Source organism: Zalophus californianus, chromosome 14 (assembly GCF_009762305.2).
Source record: "Zalophus californianus isolate mZalCal1 chromosome 14, mZalCal1.pri.v2, whole genome shotgun sequence".
In the NCBI taxonomy this organism is placed as follows: Eukaryota; Metazoa; Chordata; class Mammalia; order Carnivora; family Otariidae; genus Zalophus; species Zalophus californianus.
Window position 1 is genome coordinate 6,864,888 of NC_045608.1, and position 13,130 is coordinate 6,878,017.

General features: G+C 65.9%; 1 protein-coding gene across 3 annotated transcripts in view; it reads right to left on the bottom strand.

Moving 5' to 3' along the window:
* Window positions 1-13,130, bottom strand: part of HIP1R (huntingtin interacting protein 1 related) — a 29,951-nt gene that overhangs the window by 662 nt on the left and 16,159 nt on the right. Inside the window, exons 6-33 of one of the 3 annotated variants that reach the window (XM_027576545.2) lie at window positions 12,732-12,808; window positions 12,431-12,492; window positions 10,547-10,687; window positions 9,553-9,610; window positions 9,379-9,454; window positions 9,076-9,216; window positions 8,903-8,964; window positions 8,755-8,827; window positions 8,490-8,673; window positions 8,312-8,400; window positions 8,102-8,218; window positions 7,921-8,022; window positions 7,421-7,615; window positions 6,485-6,632; window positions 6,242-6,328; window positions 5,837-5,944; window positions 5,548-5,684; window positions 5,187-5,297; window positions 4,778-4,836; window positions 4,531-4,561; window positions 4,389-4,451; window positions 3,922-4,022; window positions 3,695-3,800; window positions 3,464-3,587; window positions 3,319-3,380; window positions 3,016-3,222; window positions 986-2,762; window positions 262-893 (exon numbers count right to left, since the gene is read on the bottom strand). In XM_027576545.2, the coding sequence (XP_027432346.2) occupies window positions 2,715-2,762; window positions 3,016-3,222; window positions 3,319-3,380; window positions 3,464-3,587; window positions 3,695-3,800; window positions 3,922-4,022; window positions 4,389-4,451; window positions 4,531-4,561; window positions 4,778-4,836; window positions 5,187-5,297; window positions 5,548-5,684; window positions 5,837-5,944; window positions 6,242-6,328; window positions 6,485-6,632; window positions 7,421-7,615; window positions 7,921-8,022; window positions 8,102-8,218; window positions 8,312-8,400; window positions 8,490-8,673; window positions 8,755-8,827; window positions 8,903-8,964; window positions 9,076-9,216; window positions 9,379-9,454; window positions 9,553-9,610; window positions 10,547-10,687; window positions 12,431-12,492; window positions 12,732-12,808 (2,769 nt within the window). In that variant the 3' untranslated portion in view covers window positions 262-893; window positions 986-2,714. Of the gene's footprint in view, window positions 1-261; window positions 2,763-3,015; window positions 3,223-3,318; window positions 3,381-3,463; window positions 3,588-3,694; window positions 3,801-3,907; window positions 4,023-4,388; window positions 4,452-4,530; window positions 4,562-4,777; window positions 4,837-5,186; window positions 5,298-5,547; window positions 5,685-5,836; window positions 5,945-6,241; window positions 6,329-6,484; window positions 6,633-7,420; window positions 7,616-7,920; window positions 8,023-8,101; window positions 8,219-8,311; window positions 8,401-8,489; window positions 8,674-8,754; window positions 8,828-8,902; window positions 8,965-9,075; window positions 9,217-9,378; window positions 9,455-9,552; window positions 9,611-10,546; window positions 10,688-12,430; window positions 12,493-12,731; window positions 12,809-13,130 lie in introns of those variants that run through there. The other 2 variants (XM_027576544.2, XM_027576546.2) reach the window with 2 other exon arrangements.

Genomic DNA, 13,130 nt, shown 5'->3' on the forward strand with positions numbered 1-13,130 from the left:
ATAGAGCCTTTTGTGCTGCTTCCCAGATTCTCCTGGCCAGGGGTAAAGGTGGGAGAGCGTGTCCCCGGGGTTGCAGCTGCCCCCCGACCCCCCCCCCCCCCCCCGGCTTCTGGGTTCACTCTCTCTGGCTCTGTCCTCCGGGTCACCAGCATGGACTTGCACTGCTGAGGGGAGCTCGGGCCCTTGTCTGTTTCAGGTAATGATAGAACTGAATGGGTGACCTTTTGTTCTGGAGCCGAGGCAACCCCCCTCCCTGCCTACCGGTCCCAGGTGGAGTTGGGTGCTGGGAGAGGGACCCTCCAGGGCTGCACCCCAGAAGGGACTTTCCGCACTGCGTTGGCCGGAACAGGAGCGCCGAGACCAGTCCCGAGTCAGCCTCCCTGGTGCGGCCCCCTCCGGGGGGCTGCCGGCCCGTGCCTGTCCCTGCACAGGGAGGGTGTGCCAGGGACACGGCTGGGGTGGGCCTGGGAGGAAGAGGCAGGCTTCTCCCGAGAAATCCGTTTGCTTTGGTGAGAATTTTTGTCTGACAGTTGCTCTTTCCCCAGGGGCTGCTTAGGAAGCTTCCAGCCAAATCTGTAGCCTCCCGTGGGGGCGCTCGCTAGACAGGGCTGTGCTCGTGGTGGCTTCTCAGCAGCCCAGCCTCGTCCGATCCTCGCCTCCCTCCTCCAGGCCCCTGTGCTTGGGAGGGGGTCAGGGAGGCGCGGTGGGGGTGGGGGTGGGGGGTGGGTGCGCAGACCCCGGGGCTTCCGGTTAAAGGTTGGCTCCTGGAGGACTTCACGTCAGTCCGGCTAGCGTTGCTCTGGACCGGGTGTGGTCCACGCAGGGCAGTTTTCACTGGTTTGTATTTGGTGGACTGAGCATCTGCTTTCATGTCTTTTCTGAAGCCGTTTTCCCTTACAAATGAGAACCAGACACCGGTTCCATTTGACAGCCCCACCCACGTTTCCCAACCAGCCCGGAGCCAGCGAGGCAGGCCCCATGTCACCCTTCGGGAAGGCCGGGCTCAGGGAGTGGGACTCTCGTCCGAGGCCGCATGTCCTTCTCGGACCCGCACCGTGTCGGTTTCCACAAATGCTGGTGACCTGCGGGGGAAGGGGGCACGCGCACCAAGGCAAGCCCGCCCGGCCCGGAGCCGTCCGCACCCCCGGGGAAGGCGGGGGCCCGCACAGCCCGAGGCCGGTCAGGTTCTCGGAGGGAAGGCTGGGTGTGGCCGCGCCGACAAGTCCCACCAGCGAGCCCCACCAGGGGCCATTCTTAACTGCAAGGACTCCGTGGTCACTCCTCCCCTTCCCGAAGCAGTGAGGTTTCCGAGCAGGCTGGGGGAGTGGGGGCAGGAACCCCGGGGGGGGGGCTTGGGGGCCCCCCAGAGCGCGGGGGGCCAGGCGGGGGGCCTCACCACACCGGCGTCTGTCCCCAGGCCTCAAGCCCCAAAGCTCCCCGGACACAGGCCAGGGCACTGCGCGGCAGAAGCAGCTCGAGCCAGTTCTGTGGTTCCAAGCGCTCCGTGCCCTGCAGAAGCTAAGCGGTCCCCGACCCCGTGTCGCGCGTCCCGGCCCCGGAGAAATGAACAGCCCAGGCGCGGCCCCTCTGGCAACAGTCCAAGTGCACTTTATTGCTGACCTGACTCTTCCAACAAGGTAGCGCGAGGGGCAAAGCAGAAGAGCTGGTCCTTTTGCTCCTCTCGGAACCAGGGCTGGGGCCGGACCGTCGGGGGTGGAGGAGTTTGCGGGGGCCCTGGCTGCTGGCCCTTTCCTCAGGCGTCGGGCTGGGGGCTCCAGGAACACAGGTTCTTGCAACTCCTCCCCAGGGGGCAGGGCAGGCCAAGGGGGCAGTGGGGCTGCCGGGCGGCCCCCGCCCCGGGGGGGGGGGGGGGGGGGCGGCACAAGGCGCCCTCGGCCTGGCGGACAGCGGGTGGGCGTCCTGGTTCCCGGGCTTTCGGTGGCTGTGGGAGGGCAGGCTGGGCCGAGTGAGGGGAGGGCGCGGTGGAGAGGGCGTGGGCGATGGGAGACCCGCAGATCGGGGCCTCCAGGGCAGGAGCAGTGAGCAGGGGCATGAAAACCAGGAACCAGGAGGCTTGCCCCAGATGGGAGCAGACTCCGGCAATGCCAGCAGGCCAGCACCCGTGCCCACCAGCTGGGGGCTCTGGCCGCTGCCCCCAGACTAAGGGCACGTCCTCTGTGCTCCCCTACACGGAGGCCTCCGAGGGAGGCCCAAGGAGTCTGGGCACGTACCCGGGCCCGTCTCCACGGAATCCGGGCCCCAAGGCGGCTACAACTAGGTGACATCTTGCCTCCGACCCTGGCAGCCAGCAAGGACTGGTTTTTCAGTATTAACCTCAGACCTTGAGTTCAGAAGGCAGGGAGGTCCTGCCCAAACACCCTCTCCAGGGGCCCTGCTTCCCAGGGTGAATCCAAACTCATGAAGGAGAGCTCTAGCTCAGATTACAAATGTTCCATATATTTCCTGAACACCCGTGGCTCAGGCCTGCTAGGTTCTGGCTGCTCTCACCAGTACCTGGTGCAGACAGACTCATGTCCAGGAGAACCGCCCCAATCCCTGATCCTTTGGGTTCAGCCAGGCCTGGGGGCCTTGGGGACACCGAACCTGGCTGTGGGGCAGGGGGCTGCACCCCTTGGAGGCTCCTGAGCCCAGTCGGGACAGCCACCCCAGGCCCAGGCCTGCCCACTAGCCTCCCCAGCAGACCCTTCAGGAGCCTAGTAGTTGACGAGTTGAGCTGGGTAGACGCCATCCTTTTTGTCAAGCTGCAGGAGGCAAAGATGAGGGGCTCAGTGGACATGGCCAGGCCCCCAGACACCCTCCTGGGCCCCCTGCATCCTGCCCTTGAGCCAGCCTCCCAGCCTCCCTACCCCCCCCCGCCTTGCCCACCCTCCTCCCCCTGTTGCTGCCAGTCAGAGGTTCCCGACTTTCCCGAGGCCCTGTGCCCTGCAGACTGGGGTGCAGAGACAGGGACAGCACCCCCAGGGCCCCTCCAGCCCCAGCACTGATGCCTGGCACCTGGTGGTCCTGCCGGGGGGCCACACTGGGCTTCTGGGCCAGAGGCGGCTTCTTGCAGGCCCCGCTGCGGGCGGCAGCGCTGGGTCGGCCGAGATCCTCATCACGGGGCGCCCCCACCGCCCCCGCCAGCATGTAGTGCTGCTTCCGCAGCATCCCCAGCCGCACGCGCTCGGCCTCCAGCGTCTTCTCCAGCTCCAGCACGCGGACCTGTGGCCCCACACGCCCGCTCAGGTCAGGATGGCCTCGTGACCCGGGCCGCCCACCCGCCCAGAGCTCAGCCCTCGAGGAGGAGCCGGTGCTCACCTGGGTCTCCATCTCCTCTTTCTTCAGCTTGATGAGGGACAGGCCCGAGAAGTCCATGGTGTCTGTGGCCAGAGCAGGGTGGGGGCGGGGGGTGAGCGTCTGCACACCTGCCCCCACCCCAGCGGCTAGCAGGGCCCACACTCACCTCGTTCTTCGATTTGCTCCTGGCCTGACTTGGTGGAGGCCACCACGTTGGCGGCCATCTCGTTGACGCTGCGGGAGCACTCCTGGAGGCGGCTCAGGTGCGGGCTGTGCTTGTCCGCCTTCACCTGGGGGAGTGCGGGGGCGGGTCAGGCTCAGGCCCCCCGCACGGGGAACCTATCAGCCAGATTTGAGTTGAGGCTGCGGCGAGAGGCTGCCACGCACCGAGCCTCACCTTGGAGGCAGCCACGAGCTGGGCTGTGCTGGCTGCGATCTCGTGGGAGCAGACGATGAGCTCTTCGTACTTGCCCGTGTGGAGCACCACCCTGTCCGCCGCCTCCCTGCGGACAGAGCCGGGCAGGGCCTGGGTCTCCAACCCCATGGACCCTGGACCACCGCCACGCTCCCTCCCCAGACCCTGAGCACCACACGCCCTGCTGCCCCCCACCTGGGGCGACATACACCAGCTGCGTGGCTCCCCAGCCCACGGCCTTGGAGGCGGAGATGAGGCCTTCGGTCCACCTAGAGTTCTTGGCATAAAACTCCTGCTGCGTGGCTGCCCCCTAGTGGCAACAGGAAGGTAGGGCAGGAGGGACCAGTCAGTGATGTCACATGTGGCAAGGGATCCCCATGGGGTCCCTCTGCCTTCACCTCCGCCACGAGGGGACATCCGGGGGCCGGGGTGGGGGGATGCAGGTGTGAATCCTGGGCACGTTGTATGCATTCGGGGGGGGGGGTGGTTTTCATCATTGCACAGGTCAGGTAGCTCCTGCCCAAAGAGGCTCTGAGGTCCGGGAAGCCAAGGGGGTTGTGGTCTGGGACGAAGACGGCTCAGAGGTCACACCCCTCTCAGGAATCTGACCCTCGCTGGCCCGGTGGTGTGGCCCAGCCTGGGACGCCCGGTCAGACCAGTGGGTGGCCCCACTCACCCTGCCGCTCTCCACAATTTCCTTCTGTAGGCTGGTGGATGTTGTCACCAGGAGCCGGATAGCCTGCCAAGACCAGAACACAGGTCACTCTTGGGCTGGCCTTCCCAGGTGCACGGTCCAGCCTGGGGTCCCAGCCACTCACCTTCATCAGATCTGTGCAGGAATTGAGGATCCTGAGGGGAGCAGATGATGGGGGGAAGAGAGGACAATCTTCAGTGTCGCCCCAGGGAGTCTGCCCTCTGGCGAACGACTACTACCAGGCCCAACGAGGGTGCTCAGTGGGTGGGAGGGGGTGCTGACTTGTTCCCAGGCCCTGCTGGAGAGCTAAGCAGGCAGGACAGCACACCCTGGAATCTGGGGGGCGGGGGGGGGCCATGAGCGGGGCTCACCTTTCATTCACCTCTAGCTTCACCCCAGAGCTGGCCTGGCGGGCCTGGTTCATCATGTCCTACACCAGTGACAGAGCTGTGAGCAGGCTGGGGGGAGGGCAGTGCGGGAGGAAGGGGCAGGCAGTGCTGGACCAGCCCCAACCCCTCCCAAAAGAGCCACTGAGCCAGGGAGGAGGGAGGGGAAGAGGCTGGAGGGAAACAGGGCAGGGGGGGCAGGGTGGGGGGCAGGGTGCGGCCAAGGCAGAAAAGCCAGGGCCACCTCTCCCCCCTCCCAGCTGTGAGCTGCAGAGGCCGCCTGCCCCTCGCGCAGGAGCGAGGGGTGCGGAGGCGGGCGGAGCCTGCATTCAGCCCAGCTCAGCCCCCAGGGCTCCTGCAGGACCGGGAGGAGCCCCTGCAGCCCAGGCGTCACCTCGATCCTCCGCACAGCATCTTCGATGGCTGCAGACGTGGCTGCCATCTCCTTGTCCACCATGGCCCCAAGCTCCTCCTGACGCACATCCAGGCTCTTGGGCTTCAGCTCCTGGGGCAGAGGGCACGGGGGAGATGGGCGGACTCCCCCTAGGAGTCTGGGAGAGGCTGGGGCAGCAGCACGCTGGGGGGCGGGGGTGCCGTCCCTGCCCCGTGTCCTCCAGCTGCCGGCTCTGCACACGAGCCCCCATTCAGCCCAAACCAAAGGGAGGTGCAGGGAAATTGAGGATCCGAGCCTCAGCCCGGTGTCATCACCCCTCCAGACCCCAGCCCACGCTCCGTGCCATGGCTGCGTCCCTCACCTGGCCCAGCTGCAGGATGCCCTGCAGGGGGGTCCGCACCAGGCCGGGCCGGGCCTGGTGCAGAGTCTGCTGTTCCTGCAGCTGCCCCATGAGCTCCAGAGCGCGGGCCCCACACTCCCTGCAGGTGTCGACCAGGCCTGGGGAAGAGAGGTCTGTCAGGGGGCCGGCACTGGGGAGCCCTGGAAGTGGCCCCGGCGTGAGTCTGGCGCCAGGACCCGTGTGCAGGCCCCAACCTTCCGGGGGGTCCGCTGTGGGCACTGTGGGTGAGTCAAACCTGGGGCCCACTTACGGTCCGCGGGGTCGGTAGGGGCCAGGTGGGAGGTGGCACCGCCATTGACAATGGTGTCTGCAGCCAGGTAGGAGAACTGGGTCAGGGCTGCCACCAGCGCAGAGGCGTCTGTAGGAAGGAGCAAAAAACTCTAACACCACTGCTGCGGAGCAAGGACCGGGGCCTACAGCGGGCTGCTCGGGTCTTCAGCCCCGAAGCCCAAGGGGCACCAGGGCCCCCGTTTATGGATGACAAGAGGCAGGCTCGCAACAGCCAAGGTCAAGCTGCTGGACAGCAGCCACGTCTGAGTGACCCCAGGCCCACAGAGCGGGCAGGACTGGGCTCCTGGCGGGTGTGGTTGGGGGGGGGGGGTGTGGCCTCCCCAGTGGCAGGGGGCAGCCATGGCCAGCCTGTTGCCGTGCTTACCTGACCTGGACACCAGGTACTGGGCATGGCCCTTCTCCAGGGCGCTCATGGCGTCCAGGGCAGCCTGGGCCCTGCTCACCAGGTAGTCTGCAAGCAGGGGAGAAGCGGTGAGGGGCGGAGCCTGCCTGGAACCCCATGGCCCTGCCGCAGGGTCTCTCAGGGTGGGGTGGGCTGGACACCCTACCAGGCCAGGGAGGAAAGGAAAGGCCCAAACAGCCTGAGTGCCCGCGCCGCGGCCCCCACCTGGGGAGCTGGTGCAGCGCAGGTGCAGGGGGTCATCGAGCTTGGCCACAGCGTCCTGCAAGATGCGCTCGGCCTCGGCGGCAGTGCTCCGCAGCACCTCGAACTGCTGGTCCAGAAGCCTCCGCCGTAGCTCCTGTTCCTGAGACTCCTGGTGCGGGAGGGCAGAGGCAGCTTAGAGACCCTGCCCCAGGGGGGCGCCCGCTGGGACCCACACTGCCGACTGAGGCCTGAGGAGGGCCACCGCTCCGCCCCAGGGCTGGGGCCGCTCCTCCGGGGAGCGGGGCAGACGGCTCAGCAACAGACACCCCAGTTAAAGAGTCGGCAAAGGATCTGAACAAACCTTTCTCCCAAGATACACAAAAGGCAACAAGCACACAAGATACTCAGTATCGTTAACCCTTAGGGAAACGCCAGACAAAACCACGGGGAGCCGCTGCCTCCCACCCGCTGCGGTGGCAGAAATAAACTGCAGAGTCGCACGCCCTGTCAGGGACGCAGGGAAATGGAAAACCGCACACGTTCCCCGCAGCATCACCGATAGCCAGAAAGTGGAAACAAGCCAAATACGCATGGACGGCCCAACGGACAGGCTGTGGTCTGTCCCCGTGGTGGGATATTACTGTGCCATGACTCGCGGACGAACCTGGCAAACACCGCTCAGCGCAAGAAACCGCTCCTATGGTGCGGCCCGTCCGTGTGCGTGTCTGGAACGGGTCATTCCAGAGACAGAGCAGGGGGCAGCAAGCAGCCCGGGGGCCGGGACCGTTGCGGGCGGGGACTAACGCCTTAGGGGGTAAAGTTTCCTTTCGGAGCGGTCAAAATGTTCTGGGAGTATGGCGCGGACCCACAACCGTGTGGACACATGGCCCGCACCCTCACCCGTGGGGGGGAGGGGCTGGGCTAGTGCCACGTGAGGGGTCTCAGCCCAGCCGTTACCTTGCCCGCTAGCTGCCCCCGCAGCTCAGCGCTCTCCTGGGAGCTGCGCTGCCGCTCGGAGCTCAGCGCCGCCTCCTTCTCCCGCACCAGGCCCTGGGCCGCCAGCAGCTCCGCCTCCCGCCGCTGCACCTCACTGCTCAGCGCGGCCTTCTCTGCACTCAGCGTGTCCAGCCTCGAGCTCAGCTCCGACCCGCTCTGCGAACCCCCGGCACCTGAGCGGGGCTCCCGGGGCGGGGGGGGGGGGGGGCGCCCTCAGCCGCCCCCTGTCCCCACCCACATGTACAGACAACACCTGAGGGCCCCGTTCTCCTCACTCCCCGCCGTGGACAGAGAACGTCCTGCGTCCCCCCGGTGGTGGGCCAGAGCTGCACCCCACCACTGCCAAGGGCTCCTCGGAGCCAACCGAGTGGCATCGGGGCAGGGCCCCGTTCACGGGAAGGAGAGCCCTAACCCCCATCCCGCTGGCTCCCGCGAGGCAGCCCCGCCAACAGCCGCCATACCTGCTCGGTGCGGGTCAGCGCCTCCTGCGCGCGCGCCAGCTCTCCGGCCTTGGCCTCCAGCTCCTTCTTGAGCTTCTCCAGCAGGTCACTCTGCTCCTCCAGCTGGGACAGGGCAGCGTGTCACGGGGGGCGGGGGGGGGGGGGCGCGGGGCAGGGGGGCCCTGGCGCGCACGGGACGCACCTTCACTTCCGACTCCCGTTTCACTTGCTCCATCTGGAAGACCAGCTGCTCCTTCACCCGTGCCACCTCCTCCTGGCTCTGCTGCGTCACCGTCAGCTGCTTGGCCGTGTCCGCGTTCTGCATGGGCAGGGGACAGACGCCCGCTCCAGCACCGCTGGGGGCCGCACGCAGCGCTGCCCGTGGCCGGCCACGCCCGCACCCCCCACCTACCTTCCGGAGCAGCTCGGCGTGCGTGCCGATGAGCTCGCTGTGCTTCTCCTTGAGCTTGTGGTAGCGCGCCTCGATGGCGCTGGCCTTCTCTGCAGAGGACAGGAGACACGGTGGTCCCCGCCGCGGTCCCCGCCGCGGCCCCCGCCCCCTGCCCCCCACCCCGGCGCCGCTGACGCACTCTCAGCCTCCTCGCGCAAGCCCTGGCTGCGCTCGCCTTCCCGCTGGGCGGCCTGCAGCTGGGCCAGCTCATGGCGGAGCTGCTCGTTGTCCACCAGCGCCTTCTGCTTCTGCTTCCGCTGCTCCTCCAGCTCGGCCTCCAGCGCATTCACCTGGCCCTTCAGCTGCGACACGTAGCGCTGGGCCTGCGCAGCGGAGGGGGTGTCGTGGGGGCGGTGCCCGCCTGCGAGGAAGGGGGGTGCCCCCCAGCCGGGCCGCGCCCTCACCTCCAGCCTGATCTTCTCCAGCTCCGCACGGAGCGTCTCCACCTCTCTCTTCAGGGTCTCGATCTGCACGTCCCTGGGGACAGATGGCCTTCAAGTTCCGTGCTGACCACAGCTGAGCCCCCACCGTGGGCAGCGCCCGGGCCCTCACCTATCATCCTTCAAGGAGCCATTGGGGGGTCCAAACGTCTGCTCGAAGAGGTCAGCCACCACCTGCCACACAAACACGGTGACCCACTGCCACCCCCCACCTCCGGGGCCTCCAGGCCAGGGGCAGAGGGACACTCAGTCGCCCGACACCCGACGGGAAGAGGGGGCCCTCACCGCTGGCTCCTCAGCTGGCGGCCCTGTGCTGATCTCAATGAGATTCTCCGGCTCCTCGTCCTCGGGGGCCTCCTCGGGGATCACCACCACCGGCTTGATGTGTTCAGCCAGTGCCGAGGCCCGCAAGAAGTTGGGAGGTCCCTGGGGCCGGGGGGGAGGGGGTGACCAATGTGCGGGAGCTGCTCCTGGAGGAAGCCCCCCTCAGTCATCCCCAGAGCCCAGTGGGGCCCCCCACCAGGTACCCCGGGTCCTCCGAGCGCCCAGAGAGGGAAGAAGGCTGCAGCCCAGGGGGACGATGGGTACCTCGGGCAGCCGGGGGATCTGGATGAGCCGCTTGAAGTAGAGCATGTCCGAGGCTCTGCGGAAGAAGTTTCTGAGGCTGCGGGAGCAGAGGACGGGAGGTCACAGGGGAGCCAGGCCCAGCCAGGCAGCCCCAGCTCATGAGGTCCCAGAGCCTCCGCCCTGCCCGGGCCGTACCTGTGAAACTGCTCATGGAACCGGTCCCTGTGGCCTTGCAGGGTGTCAGCTGGAAGACCTGAGGGAAGGACGTTTGACGGGACTTCCTCTCTGATCCCTGCTCCCGTGCCCACCCTGTTCTGCCCCCTTCTAGAAACTGTCATAGAGGAGAGTGAGGGGAGGCCGCAGTGGGGTTCAGCTCTCAACTTTGAGCGAGAGAGGGAAGGGGCGCGTGACTTGACCATGGCAAACCTGACCTGGGTTTGCCCGCAGGTGCGCTGTGAAGTCGCTTCTGGACTCGAGCCTGGGCGGAGAGCATTCCAACAGCTCCCAACCCCCTCGGCCAGGGGTTCCCAGAGCGGGATGTGGGGACCAAGACCTCCTCAGAGGGCCCCCACCAGGGCCAATCCCCTTGTGAACATGAAGGGGAGGAGGGGGCCACAGGCCCTGTCGGACCTGCTGCGCCAGCCCGAAGGGGATGTGAGGCGCCCCGGCGGCCGAACGCAGACACCCACTGCCCCTCCGAGGCCGGGCCTTTTGGGGAAGCACAAACACGGAAACCTACGCCCCTCTCCTCGCTAAATCTTTGTGCTGGAAAAGAGTAGTTTTCCGTCACAACTATGCTGTTATGTCCATGGGTAATGAATGCGTTATTGCTACGTTTAATAGTAAGTATTGGGGCGCCTGGGTGGCTCAGTTGTTAGGCGTCCACCTTCAGCTCGGGTCATGCTCCCAGGGTCCTGGGATCGAGCCCCGCATCCGGCTCCCTGCTCAGCGGGAAGCCTGCTTCTCCCTCTCCCACGCCCCCTGCTTGTGTTCCCTCTCTGGCTCTCTCTGTCAAATAAATAAAATCTTAAAAAAAAAAAAAAAAAACCATGTCTAACATCTCGATTTTCACTTCTGCTGTGGTAAACATCTAGCAACATAAGCCGCCTGAGCACAGCCCTCTGTGGTTCTGGCTGAACCTTGGGGGGTGGGGGTCTCCGGCGGGGGGCGGGGGACCCGGGGGACTTACAGGCGTGCAGCTTGAACATGAGCTTCACGGTGTAGTGGTAGAGGTGGCTGCAGTCCTGGATGACCTGGATGAGGGGCGCCAGGCGGCACTGGCCCGAGGACATCTGGGACACAGCAATGGCTGTGTTGAGCTGCCGGAAAACTGCCAACAGAGGTGAGGGAGGAGCGTGTGCGTGGGGAGCCACGCAGCCTCGGGGACAAACGTGGTGGGAATGGTGGCGGAGTGCGGGCCCCGCGCCGTCACCTCAGGGCATTGTGAGAACCACCCTGGGCGGGGGGGGGGGGGGGGGGGGGGCCCGCGGCCCGGGTCCCTGTGGTGCCAGTCCCAGCCGGGCAGGACACCTCTGCCCCGGGTCCTTGGACCCCAACACGCTCTCCACTGCTAGGATAGGAGCCCCAGGGCTGTGGCTGCCCCAGACGGAGCCCCAGAGCACCCCCCCCAAACTAGGGCCACAGCAGGGTCGGGCAAATAGAAGACAGCTCGGCATGGCCAGCATTTCCCCGACAGCGTCCACACAGCGCGCCCGAGCCCAAGGGATCGGGGGACAGGGGGGCTCAGACGGTCCTGTACCCATGGGCCTCAAGCTCACCCTAAAGCTCAGGGAAAGGAGGACGCTCAAGGCTGTGCAGCCAAGTGCCTCATCTTACGGCCGTGGAGAGAGGGGTCAGCCACATGGCAGCCAGCTCAGGACTCCGTTCTGCAAACCCCAAGTGACCCCAAAACCTCACTTGCACCCGGGGTCAACCTCCCCTGTCCCGGACAGTCAAGCCTTTCATCACATCGGCCGAGCGGGAGGGAAAGGGACAAACATGAGGCTGCCCCCACTGCGATTAGCCTCTTCGTCAGGGCAGGGGGCAGACCACACACGACACAGAGGCCAGGACACTGTTCCAGAACGCCGGGCCCCAAGCCCTGGGGTCCTATGCTCACCTGGCCTAGGGCGGCGGGGATGGGGCGGGGCTGAGGAGGAAGAACCAGCGAAGGACAGTCCTTCACCTTTCTAAACCTTAACGTGTCACATCAAGTACGTGTTCCCGTAAAAACTGAAACACACATAAAATGCTATTTCGGGTTTTATACAAGGCAAAGCCATCCCTTTCTCCACTGAGGGGCATTGGGGACGGTTCCTGGTTAAAACAGCATGGCGGGGAACACCCTGGCACCCTCTCCCCAGGGAGATGCCGGCCTGTGGACATTAGGGCACCCCTTCTTGCTGCTTCATCAAGACGTCAGTGTCCCCTGGGGTGGGCACCTGCCTGGGGGTTTCCTCTACCTTCCCTCGTGGGGACAGCCGTGAGAGGCACAGCCCACCTCTGCTCCCCACCAGGGGACCTGGGCTCCCCTGGGTGCAGCTCTGAGTCCAGACCCCGCTCTCAGTCCCGATTTTCCCTTAAAAAGGCATTTGCTACTCATTCTCCTACAAAGAGCCTTGAGTCACCCAACAGGCCGTCCTGAAGCTGCCGCCCAGAACAATCACCTCTGTAGCCCCCCGAGATTTCCTGTCCAGCAGTGGCTAGGTCCCTGGGCCGGAAAGTCCGACATGACTCACAGGCCTTTTAACAGCAGGAAACAGGCAAGATGACCCAAACCAGCTCTCTCCCGGGTGGGCTCTGCAGATGCCAGAGGCCGGGGGTGCCCGGCTCAGGAAACTGAGGCGACACTGGGCCCTGGACACACCCCCGGGGCCTGACACCTGCAGGGGCAGTGACCACCTCTCCCCACGTCCTGGGGACTCCTGGGGGCCCCATTACCCACTCCTGGCGGGAGAGGGGGTGGACACCCCAGGGTGCAGTTAGCTGGTGGAGCTAACTTCTCATCTGGCTGTGGGCCCTGGGGGATCACACTGGACTCGGGCGGGCCAGGCCTCCTCCTCGGTTGGCTTACCTGATTCAGAAAGCCTCAGCTCACAGTCCATGTAGTCAAACATCTCCACGGTGAGCTGGAAGCTACGAAGGGGAAAATGGGGGCCTGAGCGGAGCGGGGGGGAGTCGCCCCATGAGACCCCGCCCCAGGTGGGAAGAGGGAGGAGCTCATCCACACACCTCTGCAGAGGGCAGCCATCCTTCAGCCCAAGATGCCCGATTCCAAATAAACCCCAGGCCTTTGATTCAGCCTCAGCTCCCTCAGGAACGGGACCCCCAGCCCCAGCCATCCACTGAGGAGCACCCACATGCGTGGGACTCACATGTTGTTGACGTCGGTCCCAGCGGTCTTCTCTAGCACCTCGTCTGTCACCTCCAGGCCTGCAGGAAACTGGGGGTGCTACAAAGAGGACACCCCCACTCAGCTGAGGCCCATGCTGGCCCCAGCCCAGAGCTGGTTCTGGCTTCCGAGGACAGGAGACAAGGCTGGAGAAGTCCCCATCTGCCCTGGGCACTGGCTGAGGGGGGGCTGTGGGTGACCGGGGAGACCGGGAAGGGAAGAGAGGACGTCCAGCCAGGGCAGGAGACTGCCCAGAGCCAAGGGCAGGGTGGAGACCACCTCCAGCATCGGCGGGAAATGCCCCAAGGTGCACGGACCCTCAAGGTGCCCTGGGCACCCCATGTTTCCCCTCAGGTCAAGATCAGGACATGGGGGACCCCAC